Raw genomic sequence first — 22,967 nt, 5'->3', positions numbered from 1 at the left:
AAATTTATGCAGCCTCACTGTTGATATGCCGATATTAAAATTAAACAAGATTATCAAACAAAATTCTTTCGTTCTCCATGTGGTATGTTTACATTTCAGGGAAACGTAACGATGAAGATTTTTATAACAAAACTTCAATCAATGAAATATATTACATATATTAAAATGTAGTATTTGTTTTATCATTTTCACGGTGCCTATCATACTGGTCTGTTGAAAGAATTAGTACGAAAGTGTCCGTAATAATAAATCTGTATGTACCTCTGTATTTATAGCCATATAGTGACATTTCATTGTTGAGTTATTCACTTCATAAAGACTTAACTTGATGGCATTTCAGTATTGTCCCGTTGAAATCCTTTTTATTAACCATATCTAACAATAGCGTCTAGTAAGTATTTTTTTAATACATCTATCACAAGTACTTCAATGGGATTTAAATTTTTTAAATTCCATCGCGCTTCATTGTTTTCAAAACTCAAATTTTAGAATATTTAACTATTTCAAGATTATGGGGTAGGGCTACTAGTTTTGGTGGTGTTGTTGATTCCCTAATCTAATGTATAACAAGAAAACTTTAAATTATAATTTAGCCCTGGGAAACAAAGTATGAAATTAATTGTCGAATTTATTGGCAAACAGGTTCGTGCCAAGGGAAACAACCGCGCCTTGGCTTTCTTCAGAGTGAAATTTAAGATTAAATCATTTTTTTTACTGGAAAATAGTTCGTATGTATATGATACATATATAATACAAAAACAGTAAAAATACAAATCCAAAACCGGTAGAAAAAAGAAGAATAAAGAAATATCAATTCAACACGAAGTGTCAAGGTTCAACAGACGCAAGCCAACACACACCCGTGGCATTACTACGGGAGATGGCGAGGCTAAGGTGTTGAAACAGCCAAGCATCCTCACGTGCATCACCTGAAATCTCAGTAAAGTAAAACACTAATAGCAACTATTGGATCGAGTCATAAATAATTTCGGTGGTGGGGGAATAAATTGTAACGACGCATTTCGAACTAATTAACGTTTAAACCTGAAATGGAAACTTCCGTTTTTAAAAGAGCATCATCTGTCGTTCACATTTTAATAGTAAATCTCACTCAGCTAAATTGGATGAACTGAAAAATGCATATTCGACATTTAATATGAGAGTTTAAGAATGGTAAAAAAAAAAAACTACAGAAACAGCTAAAAAAAAATATGCAGTGTTTATGGCCAAGGTGTCATTACTAACCGGCAGTGCGAAATTGGTTTTCAAAGTTTCGATCCGGAAATGTGTCTTTGGGAGATCAACTCGGATCAAGACGCTCATCAGATTTCGATCAAGATGCTTTAAGAGAATTAGTGGAATTCACTCCTCGTAAAAGTACTCGGGGATTAGCAGATGACTTCACATCCCAATCCACCATCTGCCACCACTTGGGAAAAGAGTAAAAGTCAGCAAGTTGGGTGTTTGGGTTCCCCATACTCTTAATGAGAAGAGTAGGGAAGATTTGTTAGAAATAGAGGAAATTAATTAGGCGTTTTGTCTTTTGTTTTGAGTTGAGATAATTTCTTCGTGGCGTTTCTGCATTTCTCTTACACACATCTATGTACATGTGTATGTAAACAGCTATATGGTCATCGTTTTCAATGAAATAGTGTTATTGTTTAGGCACAGCTCAGCCTGACTGAGCACATCTATGCTCGAAGGCCTTCATCTAATGTCCACCTCGTTTTTTTCTTTTTTCTTTTTTTTAATGTTCCTGACCAAAATGTTGAATGTTTCTTTTCCTGTTTTTAAAACACTTTGCCATTTTGTTTTTGTATGTGGTATGTGTAAACGTGTGTGTTGTGAAGTTTTTAAATGTTTAAAAATTTACATATAGAAATTCAAAATGACAAAGAACATCTCAAATAACCACTTCCAAAACCCTAGAAAATGAATTCAACTCAAGTTTTTTTTTTTTTAACTAACTTACATATATATAAAAGGTACGAATTTTCTCTAAGCAATCATGATGAATCCCTGAAAGGAACAGAAGTGCTGAATAAATTGTTTTTATCCACATCCTGACTACCTCCTTTTTCTTAATATATAAAATCTGTACATCACTTCAAACTATTGTAGAGAGGTTATGTGCCTACAGCCATTTGAGTCTGGCAAGTCACGTATAGGCCTAAGCACTTTGTAGGAGCGAAACCAATAGTCACACTGACCAGGCATTACAATCAACTCACCAACACCCTCCCTAAATATATATAGTCATACGTCCATTAAAATTAAAATCTATTCATAAGTGCCCTAATTGTCCATTCATATAGACATATTAACATGAGAATTTTTAAAAAGACAGTTTACTGTCAGTATTTCCTGAAAAGATAGGTCTCCCAATTTGATTTGAAAGTTAACTTAGCTGGTGCAGTTTGTGCAGACAGAAGAAAGAGGCTCTTTCTAGAGAGCTGGGCCTGACTTACAGAAAGCCTGATCACCACAGCTCTCCATTTTAGTACCTGGTAAGGTACAACGAGGAATTTATTTCAACTTTATCTCACACTGTTAACTCTTTTGCCCTGAAGTAGTTCATTAATGTATTGCAGAATAAGGTCATGTGCAACTTTGAACATCAGTAGGATCTTTTAAATGTTATTTAAACCTTTGCAGGAAGTTAGTGTAGAGCCCTTATATGTTGGGAAATATGGTCAAATTTCATTCTCCTCACAGTTACTCTAACTGCTGTATTTTGAATGAGCTGCAATCTCTTGGTATCCTTGTAGGCCACAGAGTAACACATTGTCAAACCATGATGATACAAAGGCATGCAGTAATGTCTCAGTCACCTTCTGATTTAGGTATTTTCTAATCATACTTAGATTTCTTTAAGTATGTATGCTGGCCAACTTACCGTGGTGATATACCTGTCCATTCTCATGTCGTATCCCTATGTTCCTAGCTTCATCAGTGACACATGCATCAAAGTTACCCATGTGTTCAGATGACATATATTTTCTTTCTCTGATTTCCACAACACATAGTTTATTGGGTACCTACGTATTTATCATCGTTTTGATGTCCACCTTTCCATGTTTGTGTGGATAATTTTATTGATATATATACACACACAGTGGAGGCGCAATGGCCCAGTGGTTAGGGCAGCAGACTCGCGGTTTCGATTCCCATACTGGGCGTTGTGAGTGTTTATTGAGCGAAAATACCTAAAGCTCCACGAGGCTCCAGCAAGGGATGGTGGCGAACCCTGCTGTACTCTTTCACCACAACTTTCTCTCACTCTTACTTCCTGTTTCTGTTGTGCCTGTAATTCAAAGGGTCAGCCTTGTCACACTGTGTCACGCTGAATATCCCCGAGAACTACGTTAAGGGTACACGTGTCTGTGGAGTGCTCAACCACTTGCACGTTAATTTCATGAGTAGGCTGTTCTGTTGATCGGATCAACCGGAACCCTCGACGTCGTAAGCGACGGAGTGCCAACAACAACAATATACACACACATACATGTATATACATGCATGCATTTTCTTTCTCTAACATCTGTCTCACACTATCATATCTTTTCTTTTACAGTTCTGCTGAGCATTCCATTGCAACATGAGCAGATGTACATGCTTTCACCAAAACATCTGCCACGAATCACATATGGACATATTTTTAACCTACATAGCATTCATTAACCATACCCATGTTTTTTCTTAAGTAGACAGAAACATTTTGTATACAACATGTGTACCAGTAAAGCACCAGTCATTCTTGTGATTATTTGAAAATATATCTACATTGTATATTTTCCATGCATGATAGCAGAGTTCTCATCATATACAAGACAAGAAATTGAACCATAACAAGTTATACTCTCATATTTCTCAGTTTTTAAGAATTCCTGAAGAATAAATATGGAGGATGTTAATCACTTGGACACTTCAAACACACCTATATTTAACATTATAGATACATTTACACAAACATACAGTGATGAGAAACCTTTATGCAGTGAAACATTTACTAAAGAAAGAATATTACACGAAAATATTCCTGAATATCACTGTAGCATTTGTAGGAAAACATTCTCATCAAAACATGAAGTCTCCTTGCATAAAAAAATACATAATAGGGAAAAACTCTTCCACTGTGAAATTTGTGGCAAATATTTTGTATCCAAGAGTGTCTTAACCAAGCATAAAAAAATACACACTGGAGAAAAACCATTTCACTGTGAAATATGTGGGAAATCCTTTATTACTAGTAGTCACTTAAAAAGACATGAACAAATACACACTGGAGAAAAACCATATCATTGTGAAGTATGTGGGAAGGCTTTCATTGATAATTCGCAGCTCACAATCCACAAACGTAACCATACAGGAGAAAAACCCTATCCTTGTGAAATATGTAAAAAATCTTTTATTTCTAACAGTATGTTAACAACACACAAACGAATACACACTGGAGAAAATCTGTTTCACTGTGAAATATGTGGAAAATCATTTATCTCTAATTCTAAGCTTACAATTCACATTCGTAGTCACACTGGAGAAAAACCATATCACTGTGAAATATGTGGAAAATCTTTTGTCAATAATAGCTATTTAACAAGTCACAAAAGAATACACTCTGAAGAAAAACCCTTCCGGTGTGAGACATGCGGAAAATCTTTTATTAAGAATTCTCAACTTGTTATTCACATACGTAGCCACACTGGAGAAAAACCTTTCCACTGTGAAATATGTGGGAAGTCTTTTGTCTATTACAGTGTCTTAACAAAACACAAAAGAATACACACTGGAGAAAAGCCATTTCACTGTGAAATATGTGGAAAATCTTTTATTAATAATTCAAATCTTGGTATTCACATACGTAGTCACACTGGAGAAAAACCCTTCCATTGTGAAATGTGTGGGAAATCATTTATGATAAACAGTAATTTAACAACACACAAACGAATACACACTGGAGAAAAACCATTTCATTGTGAAATATGTGGGAAATCTTTTGTCTCTACTGGTGATTTAACAAAACACAGAAGAATCCACACTGGAGAAAAACCCTTCCCCTGTGAAATATGTGGAAAATCTTTCATCAATAATTGGAATCTTGTTCTCCACATACGAAGTCACACTGGAGAAAAACCCTATCATTGTGAAATATGTGGAAAATCATTCTCTTTTAATTCTAGTCTAGTAGTTCACAAACGTAGTCACACTGGAGAGAAACCATTTCATTGTGAGATATGTGGCAAATCGTTCATTAATAATTCAAGTCTTGTTGTTCACAAACGTACTCACACAGGAGAAAAGCCATATCATTGTGGAATATGCAAGAAATCATTTATCACTAATCGTCATTTAAAAAGACATGAACAAATACACACCGAGGGGAATCCTATTAATTGAAATGTGGAATCCTTTTATGAAAGTAAACTTATATAGTCCACCAACAAGTACACATTTGAGAACATTTATCATGGTGAAATACATCAGAAATCATTCTCTTTGAATTTTCATCTTGCTTTATATTTATATGGGAAATATTTTTTTGTGAATTGTAATCATGTGGACTAGAAACTACATGTGGAGAATTATTCAGTGTGAAGTAAGGTTACACTTGTAATCCACAGTAGAATACTGATTTTAGAGAAAATTATCTTTGTGATACATGTTGGCATTTATTTTCTGCGGTCTGTTCATTGTTATTTATTTTAAATTACAGGATTGTGATATCATTATTATGCCAATATCTTATTTTTACCTGCTGATTAAAATTACCTTAGGTAGTTACTAGTTCAATGTTAAAGTTTAGCTACTCAATTTCTTTTTCAAATTTCATGATTATACAAAATAATGAAATGAATACTAATTTACAGAATAAATTGTTTATTAAATTAAATAAAAATGAATTTCTCATTCGTACATTTTCAATAAATATATTTTATCAATAACAAAATTATTGTTTAACCATTCATTCATCGTCAGATGTTATCAACAACAGCAAAATTATGTTCCTAATATTACCTTTCATATGATGGTTAACACTTAGTTCGTACATAGTAAACAAGGGAGCCAACTTCAATAAGATCAGAATTATCTCCTTTTGAGAGGATGGATAAACTGAGAGTGGTAGAAACACTGCCAAATATATTTAAAGTTGATTTTGTATTGAAGAGACAAACGATATAATGTTAAATAACTTCCATCAGGGAAAGATAATTTCTGTTCTCATTCTTGGGAAATTCAGCTACATTAGTTTTAAATGGCAATCATTAATATTAGACCCATTAACTGATGTACGAGAAATAATATATCAGGCTGAGTAAAAAGTAAGCAACATTTCAAAACCTGAAATTCGTCACAATATATTTCAACAATGCAGAAATATTATTCATCAAAGTAAGTACCATTACAATCAACACATTTTTGCCAACAAGTTACAAGTTTGTTTATTCTGGTAACATAAAAATCTGGAGTTCTGGAGCTGATGAACTCTTTGAACACACTTTCAGCATTGGTTTGATTTTTTTAACTCCTTCTCTCACAGGGGACCATCAAGGTGCTTGAAAAAGTAGTCGGTAGGAGAAAGGTCTGGGGAAGAACTTCATAGCCAAGTTCCCTAAACTTCTGGAGCATCATTAGTGAAACCTGTGGTCAAGCATTGTCATGAAGAATGAATGGCCCTCTTCTGTTGACCAGTCTGGGATGGAGAAGTTGCAGTTTTTCATTCATTTTGGCAATACGTTTCTGCAGTAATGATTTTTCCAGGTTTTAAGAAGTTATAGTGGATGAGCCCAGTTGTACATCACCAAGCAGTCACTATAACCTTCTTTTTTGAAGAACTCAGGTTTAGGAAAGGTTTTCAGTACTTCATTTTGGTTCAACCCCTGTGAAAAATGTTTTTTTATTATTGTACAGAATCCACTTTTTATCACAAGCTACAATATGGTCAAGAAATGGATCAGTCTGATTACAGAGAAGAAGCAACAAGCAAATTTCATATCTGTGCATTTTTTGATTTTCATTCAAATCATGCTGTGCCTATTTGTCGATCTTTTTTGATTTTCCAATTGCATGCAAATGGTTGCAGGCAGTTTTCTGGCTACCTTGAAGTTCTTTTGCCAGTTCTTGAGTGGTTTTACATGGATCTTTCTCAATGACAGTCTTTAATTGACCATCATCGATGACAGATGGACATCCACTATGCTCATGATCTTCAACACTTAGGACTCCACTGCAAAATCGTTTAAACCACTTTTGAGCTAACCACTCGCTAGTCATTTCCTCACCAAATGTTTTGCTGATATCGTGAGCAGTTTCAGCAGCTCTACATCCTTTTTTGAAGTTGAATAGCAAAACTTCTCAAATATTACGCTTTGACAGTTTCATTTCAGATGATTATAACAGCAATTTCTTTATTGCCCACAGGGGGCTAAACATAGAGGGACAGTACAAAGATGGACAAAAACACAAAAGTAGAAAAAAAAAAAGCAAATGAGAATGATGGTATAAAAAATGAATGGAGGCCACTCAGACTCCACAATCCAAGTGACCTCACTGAAATTTTTTAAAAACAATTGATGACTTAATAATTACTTAATATGTGCATATTAAATTCTTTTAAAAGTTCATGATAGCTTAGCATTGACTGCATCCCCCTGATATCAATTTCCTTTTGTGTGATAATGACATTTCTCCTGTAATCCTCACTTAGGTAGAGACGGACTATATGTAATCTGAACCTTTCCAACCCTTATTTATTAATTTTTTTTACGGAATCCCACGTTTTAGGCTATCGAGATTCCGATTCTGAAAAAAAATTTTTGGAAAAATTTCAATGCCCCCCCCCCCACCAAGCAGGCTATTTACATGCTAGAAATAACAGCCAAATCTCACAAAACTAGTGTTAGGTTTAGGGTTTGAGTTAGGGTTAGGTTTACCCTGTGGATCTATATAAAAAACGGGGGGGGGGGAATCGAAATTTTGAAATTGAGATTTTTGAAAATTTTTTTTCAGAATCGTAATCTCCATAGCCTAAAACGTGAGACTCCGTATAAAAAAAAAAAAATAAGGGGGAAAAGGTTCAGATTACATATAGTTCATCTGGACCCTCACTTAATCTTTGCAAGTTCTTTCTGTCCATTAATACACATTTAACTTGCGAAAGCACTCCTTCACACCCTTCAATAGCGACTTTTATCGACTCATCCAGATTGTTTATTTCCTCACACAACTCATCAAGTGCCTCATTGTAAAAAAACAATGCAACTTTTTCACAGGGTGAGGGTTGGGAAATTTGGGGCTCCTGTGTGTTTGTAGCTATAGCATCAATGTCTGGTGGACATCTCACTGGTATCTATGTTCCTGGCCACATATTTAACATTCTCTTCATATTGTTTTAGTTGTTCTGTATATATGGTGATCGATTATAATGCAACCCAAATTCCTGGGTACCACATCACAAAGATACATGTTCACCCATATTATTTTGTCCCAGCAATGAATTTCATTTATAAGCCTGGCATTTGTCTCATCATAAAAAACGATGTACTTCTCTTGTATGTGTATTTCGTGTGCAAGATTCTTGATATGGATACGTGTTGAAAGAAATACAATTAAACCTTGGGAGAGGCATTATGCCGGTAATAAACACACGCACTGGTTCAGTCCTTTATTAATTTATTGTGGATACGTGTGTACTTCTCTTTGGTACTACTAAGGCAGCGCGGACCCAAACGCGCAGTCGCGCGTCCGCGCTAGCTAGTCGTGAGTGGTCGATCCTAACCCTAACCCTAAACACGTATTCATTTGCACACGCGAGTTAGGGTTAGGATCGACCACTCAAGACTAGCTAGCGCGGACGTGCGACTGCGCGTTCGGGTCCGCGCTGCTTTAGTAGTACCCTTCTCTTTTTCCCTTCTTTCCTCACAGGGCAGGGGTTGGGAAGTTTGGGGTTCTTGTGCACATGTGCTCCATTTTTTTCTGTGTTGGGTGGGTGTAGGATGGGATTCATCACTCATAGGCTGTCTTCTTCCTTTACTTTCTTTTTCTTTTTTTCCCCATCCATCATCTTCCTTGTTCTTGCCTACCTCTGCTTCTGCTGGAGTCAAAGATGCAGCTTCCTTCCTGCTCAGGGGCTTGGCTTCTATTTCTGCAGGTGGTGGAGGACAGTCTACCCTAATATGACCCTTTTGGCCACTTTTGTAACACCGAGGGATACTACCCTCCATCTAACCCTTCAACCATCAGTTTCCGTTATTTTTTCTAGGTCCTCCAGGACGGCTTGGATCATCATATTGAGATCTTGCCCCTGCCATTTCTTATGGGCAGTACAAGTGGCTTGGATGATCACCACCTTCTCTTCCAAGCCCAGCAGGGTAGCATTCACCAGCCAGGCCACGTCTATTTCTGTGGGTGTCTTCTACCCTTACCTTGGAAGTATGCCTTCCAAAGTATATGGGTAGAAGCACTACCTCCTCCGTTTTTAAAGGGGTTGTTGAGTGTAGCCTGGCAGGCACTGCATCTTGGAACCACACCTCCACAGTTCCAAATTCAATTTTATTTGTGACAGCTATTCCGAAAGACCGCCTTTTAATGAAAATTTACATATATTTTGGAATACATATATGTAATGTTTTCGATGATGTAGAGTTACTTCGAAAACGATTATTAAAAACTTGAGCGGAATTCTGCTCGCCCGAATCTTTTTACTTAAATCCCAGCAATAAACAATTAAATGTATTTACGGGAAGAAAGTTTTTGAAAAACATTTGGTGGAGATGGAGTATATGTAATCTGGGTATACCCCCACCCTTTTAAATTTTGTTTTTTTTACGGAATCCTATGTTTCAGACCATGGAGAATCCGATTCTGGAAAAAAAATTTCAAAAATCTCAATTTCAAAATTTCGATCCTCCCCCCCGGTTTTTATATAGATCCACAGGGTAAACCTAACCCTAACCCTAACACTAGTTTTGTGAGATTTGGCTGTTATTTCTAGCATGTAAATAGCCTGCTTGGTGGGGGGGGGTAATTGAAATTTTTCAAAAAAATTTTTTTCAGAATCGGAATCTCGATAGCCTAAAAAAATTAATAAATAAGTGGGGGAAAGGTTCAGATTACATATAGTCCATCTCTACCAAACATTTTATACGTCAGAGTGACTAACAAACGAAGATTGTATGAGGTGATCGTGAAATGTGCTCAAGAGCTAAATACCCCTTGGCAGAAATCCGCCGAAAAATCTCCAGTAGATTAAACTAAAAATCGCTGCGAATGAAAGACGAGAGAAGACAAAAACGTAAGGTGTGAGAAGACCTGAAAAGGACCGCTGATACGGACACAGCAAAATGCCACCGTAAGAAATATATTTACTTGGAAGGTTTCTGAGTCTTCTTGGGAAGAACACCACCTTGAGCAATGGTTACTCCAGACAAAAGTTTGTTTAATTCTTCGTCATTGCGGATAGCTAATTGCAAATGACGGGGAATAATTCTCGATTTCTTATTGTCTCTTGTAGCATTTCCTGCCAATTCCAACACCTCGGCAGCTGAATATTCCATTACAGCGGCCAAGTAGACTGGGACTCCGGCCAACAGGAAACTGAAGTCCAGCACGGTATAAGCGGGGTCTTGCTCTTTCCCTTCACCTTACCTCCTTTACTACGTCCAGACATTTTCAAAGTTCGATAGGAATCTTCAAAAAACAGTAAATTCTTTTCTTTGTTTACCACTAATGAGAAAGAAACTAGGAAGGTACCAGGTGGTCGTGCTATGTGCTAGAAACAACAGCTAAATCACTTGCTGTACAGTTGTGATCCTTTCTGACAATTCGCGTAAGAGTCCGGGAGTTTTCAAAAAACAGTAAATTCTTTTCTTTATTTGCCACTAGGGCCCAAACACAAAAAATGACTATACAAGGGAAAAAAATCAGTAACTAAAATCGCTAACAGAGCTGTTCACCTTTAAATACCCTGTAGTAGGCTCCAGCAGTCGAGTAAGAGAGTTTTTATCACGTGACTATTAATTGTCAAATTCCACCAATGAAAATGAATGGCGCGAATTTGCAAAATGTTAATCTGCTGAGCCTACTTGACAACTATAAATAGAGTAGCTGGTATTTGGTTAGCCAGCACAACTACCATTATGCCACCAGCACCAGCTACTGCTTCGAAAGGAGCCAAGAAGGCTTCCAAGGCTAAAGCTACTCGTCCCGCGGGAGACAAGAAACGCAAGAAGAAGAGGAAGGAAAGTTATTCCATCTACATCTACAAAGTAATGAAACAAGTCCACCCCGACACTGGTATCTCCAGCAAAGCTATGTCTATCATGAACAGCTTTGTCAACGATCTGTTCGAAAGAATAGCTTCTGAGTCTAGCCGTTTGGCTCACTACAACAAACGTTCGACCATCAGTAGCCGTGAGGTTCAGACCGCTGTCCGTTTGCTTCTCCCCGGTGAGTTGGCCAAGCATGCCGTGTCCGAAGGTACCAAGGCTGTTACCAAATATACTAGCAGCAAGTAAATCTTGTCTACCGAATTTACGGTCCTTTTCAGGGCCATCCATATTCTCAAGATTGTACTTTTAATTTACTATACTGATTTGTGATTCTTTCATATAGCTTAGGCCAATTAAACTTCCTCATGGCGTATATATATGTACAGTCGTTCCCAACCACATGGTTCTGGGTTCAGTCTCACTACGTGGTACCTTGGGCGAAATGTCTTCTATAGCCTCGGGTAGACGGAAACTGAAAGATGCCCGTCGTAGATACATGTTTGTCCCCTGCTTGACCGCAGTCAAATGACTGAAACATGTAAAAGAATTTATAGAAGAAAAGTAACGAGATAAACACTCTATCGTAGCAGTACTTTTCCTAAATTAAACGGTGTTTTTGTTTTTCTCTCACCCTGATAAATATTGCAGCTGATTGTAACTAAGTATCTTGGTGTCTTTCGAGTGACGTCTAGGAAATGAAAAACCGGCAGATAAAATTCAATTTGATAGGAATTGGGTCATTAGTTCTCAACTCGCATGCAAACATCTGAATGGATAAAAAGCCATGATTCGTTCAAGTTCACCATCAACGCAAGCACCAGGTTTGAAGTGAAAAAAATTAACACGTGCGATAGGGTTTAACTGTTGTTTTTAGCAGCTCCCTTGACCATGAACGCATATTTTAATTTTGAGAGATTTTTTAGTAGTAATTTCATGTATAACAGATGACTGAAAATCAGGGGTGGGGGAAAGCAAATAAATTCGGCGGACGTCAATGATAGGTGGCCCACAAATTGTCCTCCGTTTTGGCGGATTTTTCAGATTTACTTTTTTTTTTTTTTTTTTTACGATGCCATTGTCTAGAGCACAGTATCTCAACCTTTTTCTTTCCTTGAGATACCTTTGTCAATCCTTTCAGAAATCCACAACACCCCTATTAGAAATCTAATCTGACTAGTTTTTTGTCCCTGGAATTGATAATAAATTTTCGGGGTAATGTAGAATCGCACCTTACTTTATTCGGATTCCTAGGTTTTACATGGAGATTACGAGATTACGAATATGCAAAGAAAAAAAAATTAATTTTATCCATCACTCATTTTCAGTGTATTTATTGTATATTGAAGTGTGGAAATTTCATTAAAGTAGGTATGTAAAGTGCACTTTCTGGATTCCTAAGTTTTAGCTGTCGGAGATTACGAATATGCTAATATATATATTTTTTTATTTAAACCCTCCGAACTTAAATTTTTAATTTTGTTTACTTTGAAGAGATTGTAGCGAATTGACGAACATATTTAAATCGAAATTAAATATAGACAAGAACATTAAAGTGAAAAGAATTTGTGTTTGCCTATGTTTATTCGGATTCCTAGGTTTTACATGTCGGAGTATTACGAATATAGAAAAAAAGTTTTCTGAATTTAAACTCTTGCCCCACTCCAATTTTAAATGTATTGAATATTGAAGTGTGGAAACTTTTGCGAGTGCTCTACACGCAAGAATTCACAAGATTATGAACAAAAATTGGTTATGTAAGAGCAATTTAGCTGCTATTTTTAGCACATCTCACGACCACCTGATTCACTGACGAGGTTTTTCAATATTTTTATCTCCGGAAACACATTTACCTGGAATTTTTTCGGTTCACTCCGCCTTTCCAGCGAACCTCTCACACAAAGACATTTCTGATTTTTTTTGTGCGGGTTCCTGTTTTCGACAACAGATTCCAAATATGTAAGAAACCACTTTTTGAATTCAATAAGCATAAAATGTGCATCAAGAGATGGATAGAATCCGAAAAAAATGCATTTTTCAAGGAGAGGTGCGAAACTACATTGCGAAAAGACGGATAAATTAGCTGTTCGGTTCACTCTGCCTTTCCAGCGAACCTCTCACACAAAGACATTTCTGATTTTTTTTGTGCGGGTTCCTGTTTTCGACAACAGATTCCAAATATGTAAGAAACCACTTTTTGAATTCAATAAGCATAAAATGTGCATCAAGAGATGGATAGAATCCGAAAAAAATGCATTTTTCAAGGAGAGGTGCGAAACTACATTGCGAAAAGACGGATAAATTAGCTGTTATTTTTAACACATCTCATACCTTCCTCGTATCTTTGATCTGACTACCAATGTTCTCTCCCTAAATACATTTAATGGAATGATGATACAACCAAAAGTGGAATTCCCTAAATACATTTAATAGGAATGATAATGCAGATTTTATTTTTAATCCATCATTTGGCAACCGATAGTGTATTTACGTCCACGTAATCTGGCGCGGAAGGAGACCGATAGAATAAGTACTAGGCTTCAGAAGATTGAAATCCTTCGAAGCAAGGGACTTAAGGAAGTAAAATAAGATGTGCGTGCTTGTTCCTCTGTTAACTTCGATTCAGTTTTCTGCTTGAAAATTTGCGGATTTTGCTAACACACATGAAGCAGGTAAGAACAAATATGCAAGGCTTTTTTTCTTCAAGTTTAAAATGAGACATTGCTAGCATAATTTCGTTATGTCTATGCATCGCACACACAACCCATTAGCTTTCTTCTCCCATTTCGAGTTATCAAAGAACGCCAATTAAAAAAAATTCCAAAGCGGATGCGGTCCGTGAACTTACCTTTACCTTCGCCGACAATTAAATGAATTCCGTGTAGAACAATTTTGCAAAAATGTTCCCAAATATCTATCAAAACATAGAATAACTTTATGGCTGTACTATCCCAGACCTCCGTACACGCGGTAGACGCAGTGAGGGGGATGAACGGTAAAATTAGGGAAACAAATGCCCAGAATCACTATTCCAGGTGAAAATCATATAATATACGAAGTGAAATCGATACTAATTACCTTTTGAAATTAATCGAAGAATCGCAAATCAGTATAGTAAATTAAAAGTGCAATCTTGAGAATATGGATGGCCCTGAAAAGGACCGTAAATTCGGTAGACAAGATTTACTTGCTGCTGGTATATTTGGTAACAGCCTTGGTACCTTCGGACACGGCATGCTTGGCCAACTCACCGGGGAGAAGCAAACGGACAGCGGTCTGAACCTCACGGCTACTGATGGTCGAACGTTTGTTGTAGTGAGCCAAACGGCTAGACTCAGAAGCTATTCTTTCGAACAAATCGTTGACAAAGCTGTTCATGATAGACATAGCTTTGCTGGAGATACCAGTGTCAGGGTGGACTTGTTTCATTACTTTGTAGATGTAGATGGAATAACTTTCCTTCCGCTTCTTCTTGCGTTTCTTGTCTCCCGCGGGACGAGTAGCTTTAGCCTTGGAAGCCTTCTTGGCTCCTTTCGAAGCAGTAGCTGGTGCTGGTGGCATAATGGTAGTTGTGCTGGCTAACCAAATACCAGCTACTCTATTTATAGTTGTCAAGTAGGCTCAGCAGATTAACATTTTGCAAATCCGCGCCATTCATTTTCATTGGTGGAATTTGACAATTAACAGTCACGTGATAAGAACTCTCTTACTCGACTGCTGGAGCCTACTACAGGGTATTTAAAGGTGAACAGCTCTGTTAGCGATTTTAGTTACTGATTTTTTTTCCTTTGTATAGTCATTTTTTGTGTTTGGGCCCTAGTGGCAAATAAAAAGAATTTACTGTTTTTTGAAAACTCCCGGACTCTTACGCAAATTGTCAGAAAGGATCACAACTGTACAGCAAATGATTTAGCTGTTGTTTCTAGCACATAGCACGACCACCTGGTACCTTCCTAGTTTCTTTCTCATTCTGACATTTATTGATGTTTTTCCATATTTTACTCCCCATAAACAACTTATGGATTGATGATGCAGAATTAAAACAAGAGTTTTAATTTGCCCAAAGATGGTCCATTGCAGGAAAAAGTTCCTTCCGTACCAAGCGAAGCTGTGTGAAAAAAAAAATTACTAACAGAAAATAAATTGTTACATACCTTTTGTAAATAACTGGATAAATCCCATCAATGACCTGAGGCTCTCCAATATTTTTACATTATAAACAGAAACGATGAGGGAGGGGGTGAAAAATCAAATTTTCATAACTTTAATAGCTTAAAGATGTTCATGGGTAGAAAAACATCAATACATGTCGGAGCAAGAAAGTAAAGAGGAAGGGTACTAGGTGGTCGTGATGTGTTCGAAACAGCAGCTAAATCTTCCTTAAATCACACCCTTTCGTCTGAAATTTTTTTTTTTTACCGAAAAGGCTATGATTTTTAAGTATGTAGCGCAAAAAAAATGGCCAAAATCAGTCTACAGGTGGGGTGAAAAATTTTTTTCATACAAAAACTCCCCCACCCCACCCCAAATCATTTCCAAGGGTATAGTGGAAGAGAGGAGGCGCAATGGCCCAGTGATTAGGGCAGCGGACTCGCGGTTTCGATTCCCAGACCGGGCGTTGTGAGTGTTTACTGAGCGAAAACACCTAAAGCTCCACGAGGCTCCGGCAGGGGATGGTGGCGAACCCTGCTCTACTCTTTCACCACAACTTTCTCTCACTTTTACTTCCTGTTTCTGTTGTGCCTGTAATTCAAAGGATCAGCCTTGTCACACTGTGTCACGCTGAATATCCCCGAGAACTACGTTAAGGGTACACGTGTCTGTGGAGTGCTCAGCCACTTGCACGTTAATTTCACGAGCAGGCTGTTCCGTTGATCGGATCAACCGGAACCCTCGACGTCGTAAGCGACGGAGTACCAACAACAACAGTGGAGGAGAAAACTGGGAAAATCCCGGTCAAAACGAAGAAAATGCGGGTGCCTTCTTCCGAAACTCAGCCGCAAGATCCAAATATTTAAATTTGTACTCTATCTGAAGTTTAAGAGTTATTTCCCTTAGACTTACAAGTCGAGAAATATGAAAGTAAGATTCAAGAAAACTATTAACGATCTGCGTTAGCAGTAAGGAAAATATTGGTTTTAAATTTTGCCACTCCGGACCGATTTTGCCTAATTTTTTTTTTTCAGTTAAAAACCATGGGAGGAGCCTTTCTGGTAAAAAAAAAAAAAAAAAAGATTGTAAATATTTTCAGAGGAAAGGAATTCAAGGGAGATTTGGCTGTTGTTTCTAGCACATCCCAAGACCACCCTCTCCGTTTCTTTCTCACTCTCGCGTGTGTTGATGGGAACTGGTATTAAGGAAGGACGGAAAAATATAAATAATGTATATTTATATGTATGTTATAGTTTCATTATGCAAAAAGGGGCGATATAGCTGTTGCTTTTAGCAGATCTCGACCACCTTCCGTGTTTCTTTAATATTTTTCTCCCTATAAATACATCTGAGTAATGGAAAAAGGCTTAACAAAAACAAAAAAAAATGCCATGTATCATGTTAAAGAATTCATAAATATGGATTTTGTTATATAAAGGTGTCTCCCATCGTTTTTAAATGTGTAGTGACCACAAAATCGGTCCGAAGAGGCGGAAATCATCGAGTGTCGTGCCAACAAAATTGGTCGAGGTAGTAGTGGGGTAAAAAATACCCGTCAAAACTGAGAAATTCCAAAAATAGGCCGGGGAGTTGAATAAAAAAACAATTTTCGCAATTTTTTTGCTAAAACGATCGTCCAGACCAATTTCCAAGGGCACCGTGAAAAAATATCTGAAAAATCCCCGTCGAAACGGAGAAATTCCAACTGCTGGTGCTGACTGACTTCCATGGCCACCGATATTTTTTTTTTACTCGATTTTGTGGGCACTTCACACTTAATAAATGAGCGGAGAAACCTTTAAATAAAAAAATAAATATTTCAACTATGTTCGTAAATTTCTTTGAAACCTTTTTTTCATTACTCTAATGTTAATGGGGAGAAAAATATTAAACAAGAAAAGTACTAGAAGTGATATTATGCCAAAGACAGATAAATCGCCTTTAGATTTTTCCATAGAATTCGCCGTTAAATTTTTCCATATTCATTAAATAGAAAAAAATTCCATGTATCGTGGAGAGAGAAGCAAATTCATAAAAACGGTGTTTGAATATGGTTTCATTATGGAAAAGTTAAGGACGATTTAGCACATCTCAGACCCTATAATACCTTGTTTCTTAGTTTTCTCTCCATAAATACATTCGAGAAATTCATAAATATGGGGTTGAATTTTAACGAAAAGGTTTCTCCCCCTTCGTTTTTAAGCTCCCCCAAAATCGGTCCTGGAGGGGATGGGGGTAAAAAAAAAATTTTTCGAAATTTTTACATTTGGGTTACATAGATAGTTATCAGAATTGTTAATGCAATCATTTGATTAGGAGAAATGATTGAGTTAATATAAAAACTGACTAAAAAGTCTTCGTAATCAATTTTAATTCTGAAACCTGCACGAGATAAAGCGGAGTAGATCTGGCTGTTGCTTCCTTGCGTCTAGACATTGCAAATTTGAAATAAACGATAAAAATGCTAGCCTATACATTTAATCTTCCAATGGCTTCTGCAGTCAACAAGTTCTAAGCTAAGCATAGTTGTCACCTGACATACACTTTCTGCCAATGAAATCGCAAGGCGCCAAACTCAATGTCGATCAAAGACCAACTTCAAATATAACGTTTTTTTCCTCCCCAATATGCTTTTTTTTTTTTTTTAATAAAGTGGCAAGAAAATATCCCGTGTTCTATATAACATTCTTACTACTTTATGAAAAATTGGTTCTTTAACTCTATTCTCTTCCTGTCTGGTTATAAATAATAATTAGCTGCAGCAAAGAACAGTCAGCACGTCGGACCGAGTAAATTCCGCCGAGGTCGACTTTTATCTTTCATCCTTGAGCACTGGGGTCGATGTAATTAATCCGCGAGCCTATTTCCCACAAAAGGCTTCGTGCTTGTGGTAGAAAGAAAAAAATATTCGGCGAAATTCTACTTTAAGCACCCCATACAACCAGTGATAACTTTTACAGCTTTCAGAAATTTTTGCGAATGGAATTCATACGACTGCGCAAAAACACAAAAAGTTTTTGCGTGATTTAAATGTATTATTTCTTTAGCCCTTATCGCAGATTCATTGCATTTCCAATGGGGATGTTACAGGACAAAACTTCGTATAATTATTCCAATTAACTCTTTCCACAAAGTTCACACACAGCTTTCATTAAAATCAGCTTCTGTTTTATTTTCGACTTGGAAAATAAAACTAAAGTTACGAGAAACCGGGGAATAAAATTTTGAAAATCACAGAAAAAATTTTTGTTTGGGTTTTTGCGCAGTCGTATGAATTCCCGTGTGTACACTACATTCGCAAAAATTTCTGGAAATTACAGAAGTTATATGGTGCTTAAAGTAGAATTTCGCTTATATTTAAAAACCATTACTTTAGCTATTAACATTTGCTATTACAGCGTAAGTTATTACTGCAGCTCATATTTTTCGCTGGGCGAAATGCTTAGCGGTATTTCGTCTGTTTTTACGTTCCGAGGTCGACTTTGCTTTTCATCCTTTTGGGGCCGATGAATTAAGTATCAGTTGCGTACTGATGTCGATCTAATCGACTGACCCCCTCTTCAAAAGTTTCGGGCCTTGTATCTAGATTAAACAATACGTACACCACCCCTTTTCGGCGTAACAAAAACCCTAAACACCGGGTGTCCGTATTCTTTACTTGCGCCTGAAAAGATTTCATGCTCAAAAAAATTATGTCAAATGGTGTGCTTTTTCCGAAAATTCACTGGGTGCCTACGACAGTATTTCTAGTAAAAAGGGGAAAGCAAGGAATGAGGCAGTGAAGATTGAAAAGGGGAAGAAAGAAAAAAAAATTGTGGCTGATTTGGCGAAATTCTGGTTTAAAAGTACACAATACGTCAAACTGATAAATAAGGTGGGTGTGAGAGATGGTCGAGATGTGTGCTTAAAAATAACAGCTACATAGCCTTTAAATCACGGTTTTTTTTGGGGTTTTTTGAGTGGTTTACATAATATGAATTTTCGTGTGTAGAACACATTCGCAAAAATTTTCTTTAAAAATTCAAAAAAAAATAGTTACGAGAGGCTATAATGATGTACTTGACCAGAATTCCACCGCTGGCTTTTGTTAGTTTGAGAACTGTTGATCTTAGATTCATACTTGCTTTTTGGTAAAAAAAGCATAGACGGTTGAAACGCCTCATGGTACTAAAGCAGCACGGACCCGAACGCGCAGTCGCGCGTCCACGCTAGCTAGTCTTGAGCGGTCGATCCTAACCCTAACCCGCGTGTGCAAATTGAATACGTGTTTAGGGTTAGGATCCACCACTCACGACTAGCTAGCGCGTTCGGGACCGTGCTGCTTTAGTAGTACCCGCCTCATTACTGGGATGAAAGGTTATCTCTTGAAATTTGAATACGAATTACGTATAACTGAACCGTTAGATATTGGCAGAAAATATGAATCGGACCGTCATCTCAGGAAATCCTCATATAGTCATAAATTTCTATACAGTCAATCACCAGCTACAAAATCGTAGCGAAGTCTAACGCCCTTCCATCTAACAATATCAGAAGACAAATAAGCTGGCCGCAGCATAAGCAAAAGCTCATGTTCAAATTTAAGCAAATCATTAACCAAAACATTTTAATACAAAGATGCCGTCACTTGAATATGTCCAATTGCTGAAAAGTAAAAAATTCGTGAAACAAAAGGCAATTTTTAAATCTACGAGAATTCAAACCATGTACGTAGAAACTAGAAAATTTGCACATAATGGAAAACGTGAAGACAATTTTTAAAACTATCAAAGCGAAAAACAAAAAGGTTAAACTCGAAATAAGTCTATCGCATTCAACAATCAGGAGAAAACTAAACGTAAAATGTGGTGGCCCTCATAAGGGCCGTTTGTTGAAAAGCAAGGCAATTATTTAGCTGCTTTGTGGGTCTTCTTTGGGAGAAGGACAGCCTGGATGTTAGGAAGAACACCACCCTGGGCGATGGTTACTCCAGACAGAAGTTTGTTCAATTCTTCATCGTTACGGATTGCTAACTGCAAGTGACGGGGAATAATTCTACTCTTCTTGTTGTCTCTGGCAGCATTTCCAGCCAATTCCAACACCTCAGCAGCTAAATATTCCATTACAGCAGCAAGGTAGACCGGGGCCCCTGCACCGACACGTTCGGAATAGTTTCCTTTGCGTAGAATACGGTGAATACGGCCGACGGGGAACTGAAGTCCGGCACGAGAAGAGCGAGTCTTGCTCTTTGCCTTTGCTTTGCCTCCTTTACCACGTCCAGACATAATGTGAGTTGATTACAGTTACGTAGCAGACAGCTAAAATGCGCTCTATGTTCTTATCGTCAGTTTAAATAAGCTATAGGTCTCAACAGTTAGTCAGCTAATTAGGCGGAGTTAGAGCTGTCACCTGACTGTCATCCACCAATGAACTCGTAAGGCGCTAAATTCAAAAGCAAGATTACCATTTGTTAGCCAGTGCAGATAATTTTACCTAAAACAAAAAAACTACGAGCCTATTAAAATGCAATTTGTAATCAACTATTGTCGGTATTAATAACGAAAGACTTCACCCTTCATGAGATCTATAAAATAAAATACTAATCAATTTAATCGATGTCAAAACAGACTGTTAAAATAATCAATAATAATAGTAAAACGCCGGGGAAAATACCCTTGCGGTATTTATTACGTCTCGAATTCAATCGAGTCTTTTTGAGGAGATATAATTGCTACATTTTACATACATTTTAATTAAAACGAACAACAGTTAGCAACTATAGCGATCTTCGGATTCATATGTACTTACATCGCCGAATTTTTATAAGCATATTTACTCGGTAGCGTGGTAGCTTTCGCTATTGTTTTTTGTGTTGACTTGAGGCACCTTCACGGCTTTCCCAACTAGAGGAACATCGAGGATGTTGTAACGAGAAGAGGACTTCACTAACAGCTAGTTGGTATTCGTTTTCAGCTAATAGAGTAGTTATATAGAATGAAAACCCTTACTAAAGTACTCAACTGACTGAAGAATCGAACGCTCCGACCCCCTATACATATTTGGGGCTCTAAGTACAACTCCAGAATTAATAATAAAAGCAAATCAATACGGGAACGTACAAGTATGGCCTCGGGTTTCCTGAATAAGCGAAACGAATCGTTTCGCTTGTAAAGGGTTGAAAGTCAGATTTCTGTTATTGCTGAGCAGCTTAATTTGGGATGGGCGGGTCACAACCACAGATGTATCCATGCCCACCCCTGACTTGGTTTCCTTCTAACTTCCTGAAAAATGGTTATTCTAATAAAATTTCCAGACATTTCAGATTGTAGATTATATTAGAATTTCATGTGATAGAAAAATGGTGGGACATATAAATTATTACGAAAATGTAACAAAAACGCCTGTGAAAAATTCCCAGACCCTAACCCTAACCCTCACCCGTTAACGAAAACAACAAAAAAAGTTTGCTGGGTGTTAACAACTGTGTAGAAAATCAATAGGAGAAAAAGAATTGCGCAAACAAACCTGGTGGGAGTGGACTTTCGAAAATTCACAAGATCCGATTTTTCCCTCGTAACTTTCATGAAAATGGATATAAATTTTTTTTTTTTTTACGAAATCCCACGTTTTCGGCTATGGAGAATCTGATTCTGAAAAAAATTGCAAAATTTCAATTTTTAAAAAACTACCCTCTCAATTCTACGTCCTTGGCCTTCAAGCAGGCTATCCATATGCCAGAAGTAACAGCCAAATCTCACAAAACTGCGATAACATAATGAAAGAAATACGTAATCAATCTACTCATCTTTCTGCAAAGATTTCTTTCAGAGTAATATGACAAAGTAATTCATGCGAAATTAAAATGTTCATTTTTTTTCACATTATTTACATTTGACGGATATTTGTCCTTATCTTGTTTGTTGTTAAAATTCCTAAGGTATTTTTCGATATTATTATTATTAATATTATGCAGGTCACTGCTTGGAATCGAACTCGCAATCTTGGGGTTACTAGCCCGCGCTCGATTCCAATAATAACAACATCGAAAAAGTACCTTAGGAATGAGAACCCAGGTTCGAAATATCCAAGACACCTGATGAAGGCTGGAGGGTATATTTGCCGAAACGTTGTGTTAACAACTAACAAGATGAGGATAAATATCTGCTAAAGGTAAATAATTCATCTCTTAAATATAGAACTGTTCATTTTTTCTTTCTTTTTTTTTTTTTGAAAGTTACAAAAAGTTACCGAAAGTTTTCAAAAATAGCAAACTCTTTTGAAAAAAGAAAAGTAAAAATAGCAAAGAAATACTGTGACAAAATGAAATTAAAAAGGATCGTTTGACTAGAGCAAAACATGGTGTTTGTGGAACTGAAAATGGTCTTGCTCATTTGAGATTTAGCTGTTATTTCTAGCATGTGAATAGCCTGCTTGAAGGCCAAGGCCGTAGAATTGGGAGGGGAGGGTGATGGGTTTTTTTTTTTTTTCCCCCAATATATATCCATTTTCTTGAAAGTTACGAAGGAAAAATCGCATCTTGTGAATTTTCCGAAAGTCCTCTCCTCTCACCCC

At 37.0% G+C, this 22,967-nt stretch overlaps 2 protein-coding genes and 3 pseudogenes across 3 annotated transcripts; 2 read left to right on the top strand and 3 right to left on the bottom strand.

Annotated features, from left to right (window-relative positions):
* Positions 1-255: 255 nt before the first annotated feature.
* On the top strand, positions 256-5,947 carry LOC106876610 (uncharacterized). Its single transcript, XM_014925221.3, has 2 exons — positions 256-391; positions 3,575-5,947. Exon 2 carries the CDS (start codon positions 3,901-3,903, stop codon positions 5,395-5,397), a length of 1,497 nt encoding a protein of 498 aa, XP_014780707.2. The 5' UTR covers positions 256-391; positions 3,575-3,900; the 3' UTR covers positions 5,398-5,947.
* Positions 5,948-8,910: 2,963 nt separating this feature from the next.
* LOC149133792 (histone H2A-like) lies at positions 8,911-10,968 on the bottom strand (annotated as a pseudogene).
* A 125-nt stretch (positions 10,969-11,093) lies between these two features.
* On the top strand, positions 11,094-12,678 carry LOC149133791 (histone H2B, gonadal pseudogene; annotated as a pseudogene).
* Positions 12,679-13,046: 368 nt separating this feature from the next.
* Positions 13,047-19,716, bottom strand: LOC149133790 (histone H2B, gonadal pseudogene; annotated as a pseudogene). Its single transcript, XR_016243467.1, has one exon. The product of XR_016243467.1 is annotated as a histone H2B, gonadal pseudogene (transcript).
* A 377-nt stretch (positions 19,717-20,093) lies between these two features.
* LOC106876613 (histone H2A) lies at positions 20,094-20,728 on the bottom strand. Its single transcript, XM_052971327.2, has one exon. The coding sequence runs from the start codon at positions 20,678-20,680 to the stop codon at positions 20,303-20,305; it is 378 nt and encodes a 125-aa protein (XP_052827287.1). The 5' UTR covers positions 20,681-20,728; the 3' UTR covers positions 20,094-20,302.
* Positions 20,729-22,967: the final 2,239 nt, after the last annotated feature.

Source organism: Octopus bimaculoides, chromosome 10 (genome assembly GCF_046866305.1).
Source record: "Octopus bimaculoides isolate indiv1 chromosome 10, ASM4686630v1, whole genome shotgun sequence".
NCBI classification, from domain to species: domain Eukaryota; kingdom Metazoa; phylum Mollusca; class Cephalopoda; order Octopoda; family Octopodidae; genus Octopus; species Octopus bimaculoides.
This window is presented reverse-complemented; position numbering and strand designations above follow the sequence as displayed.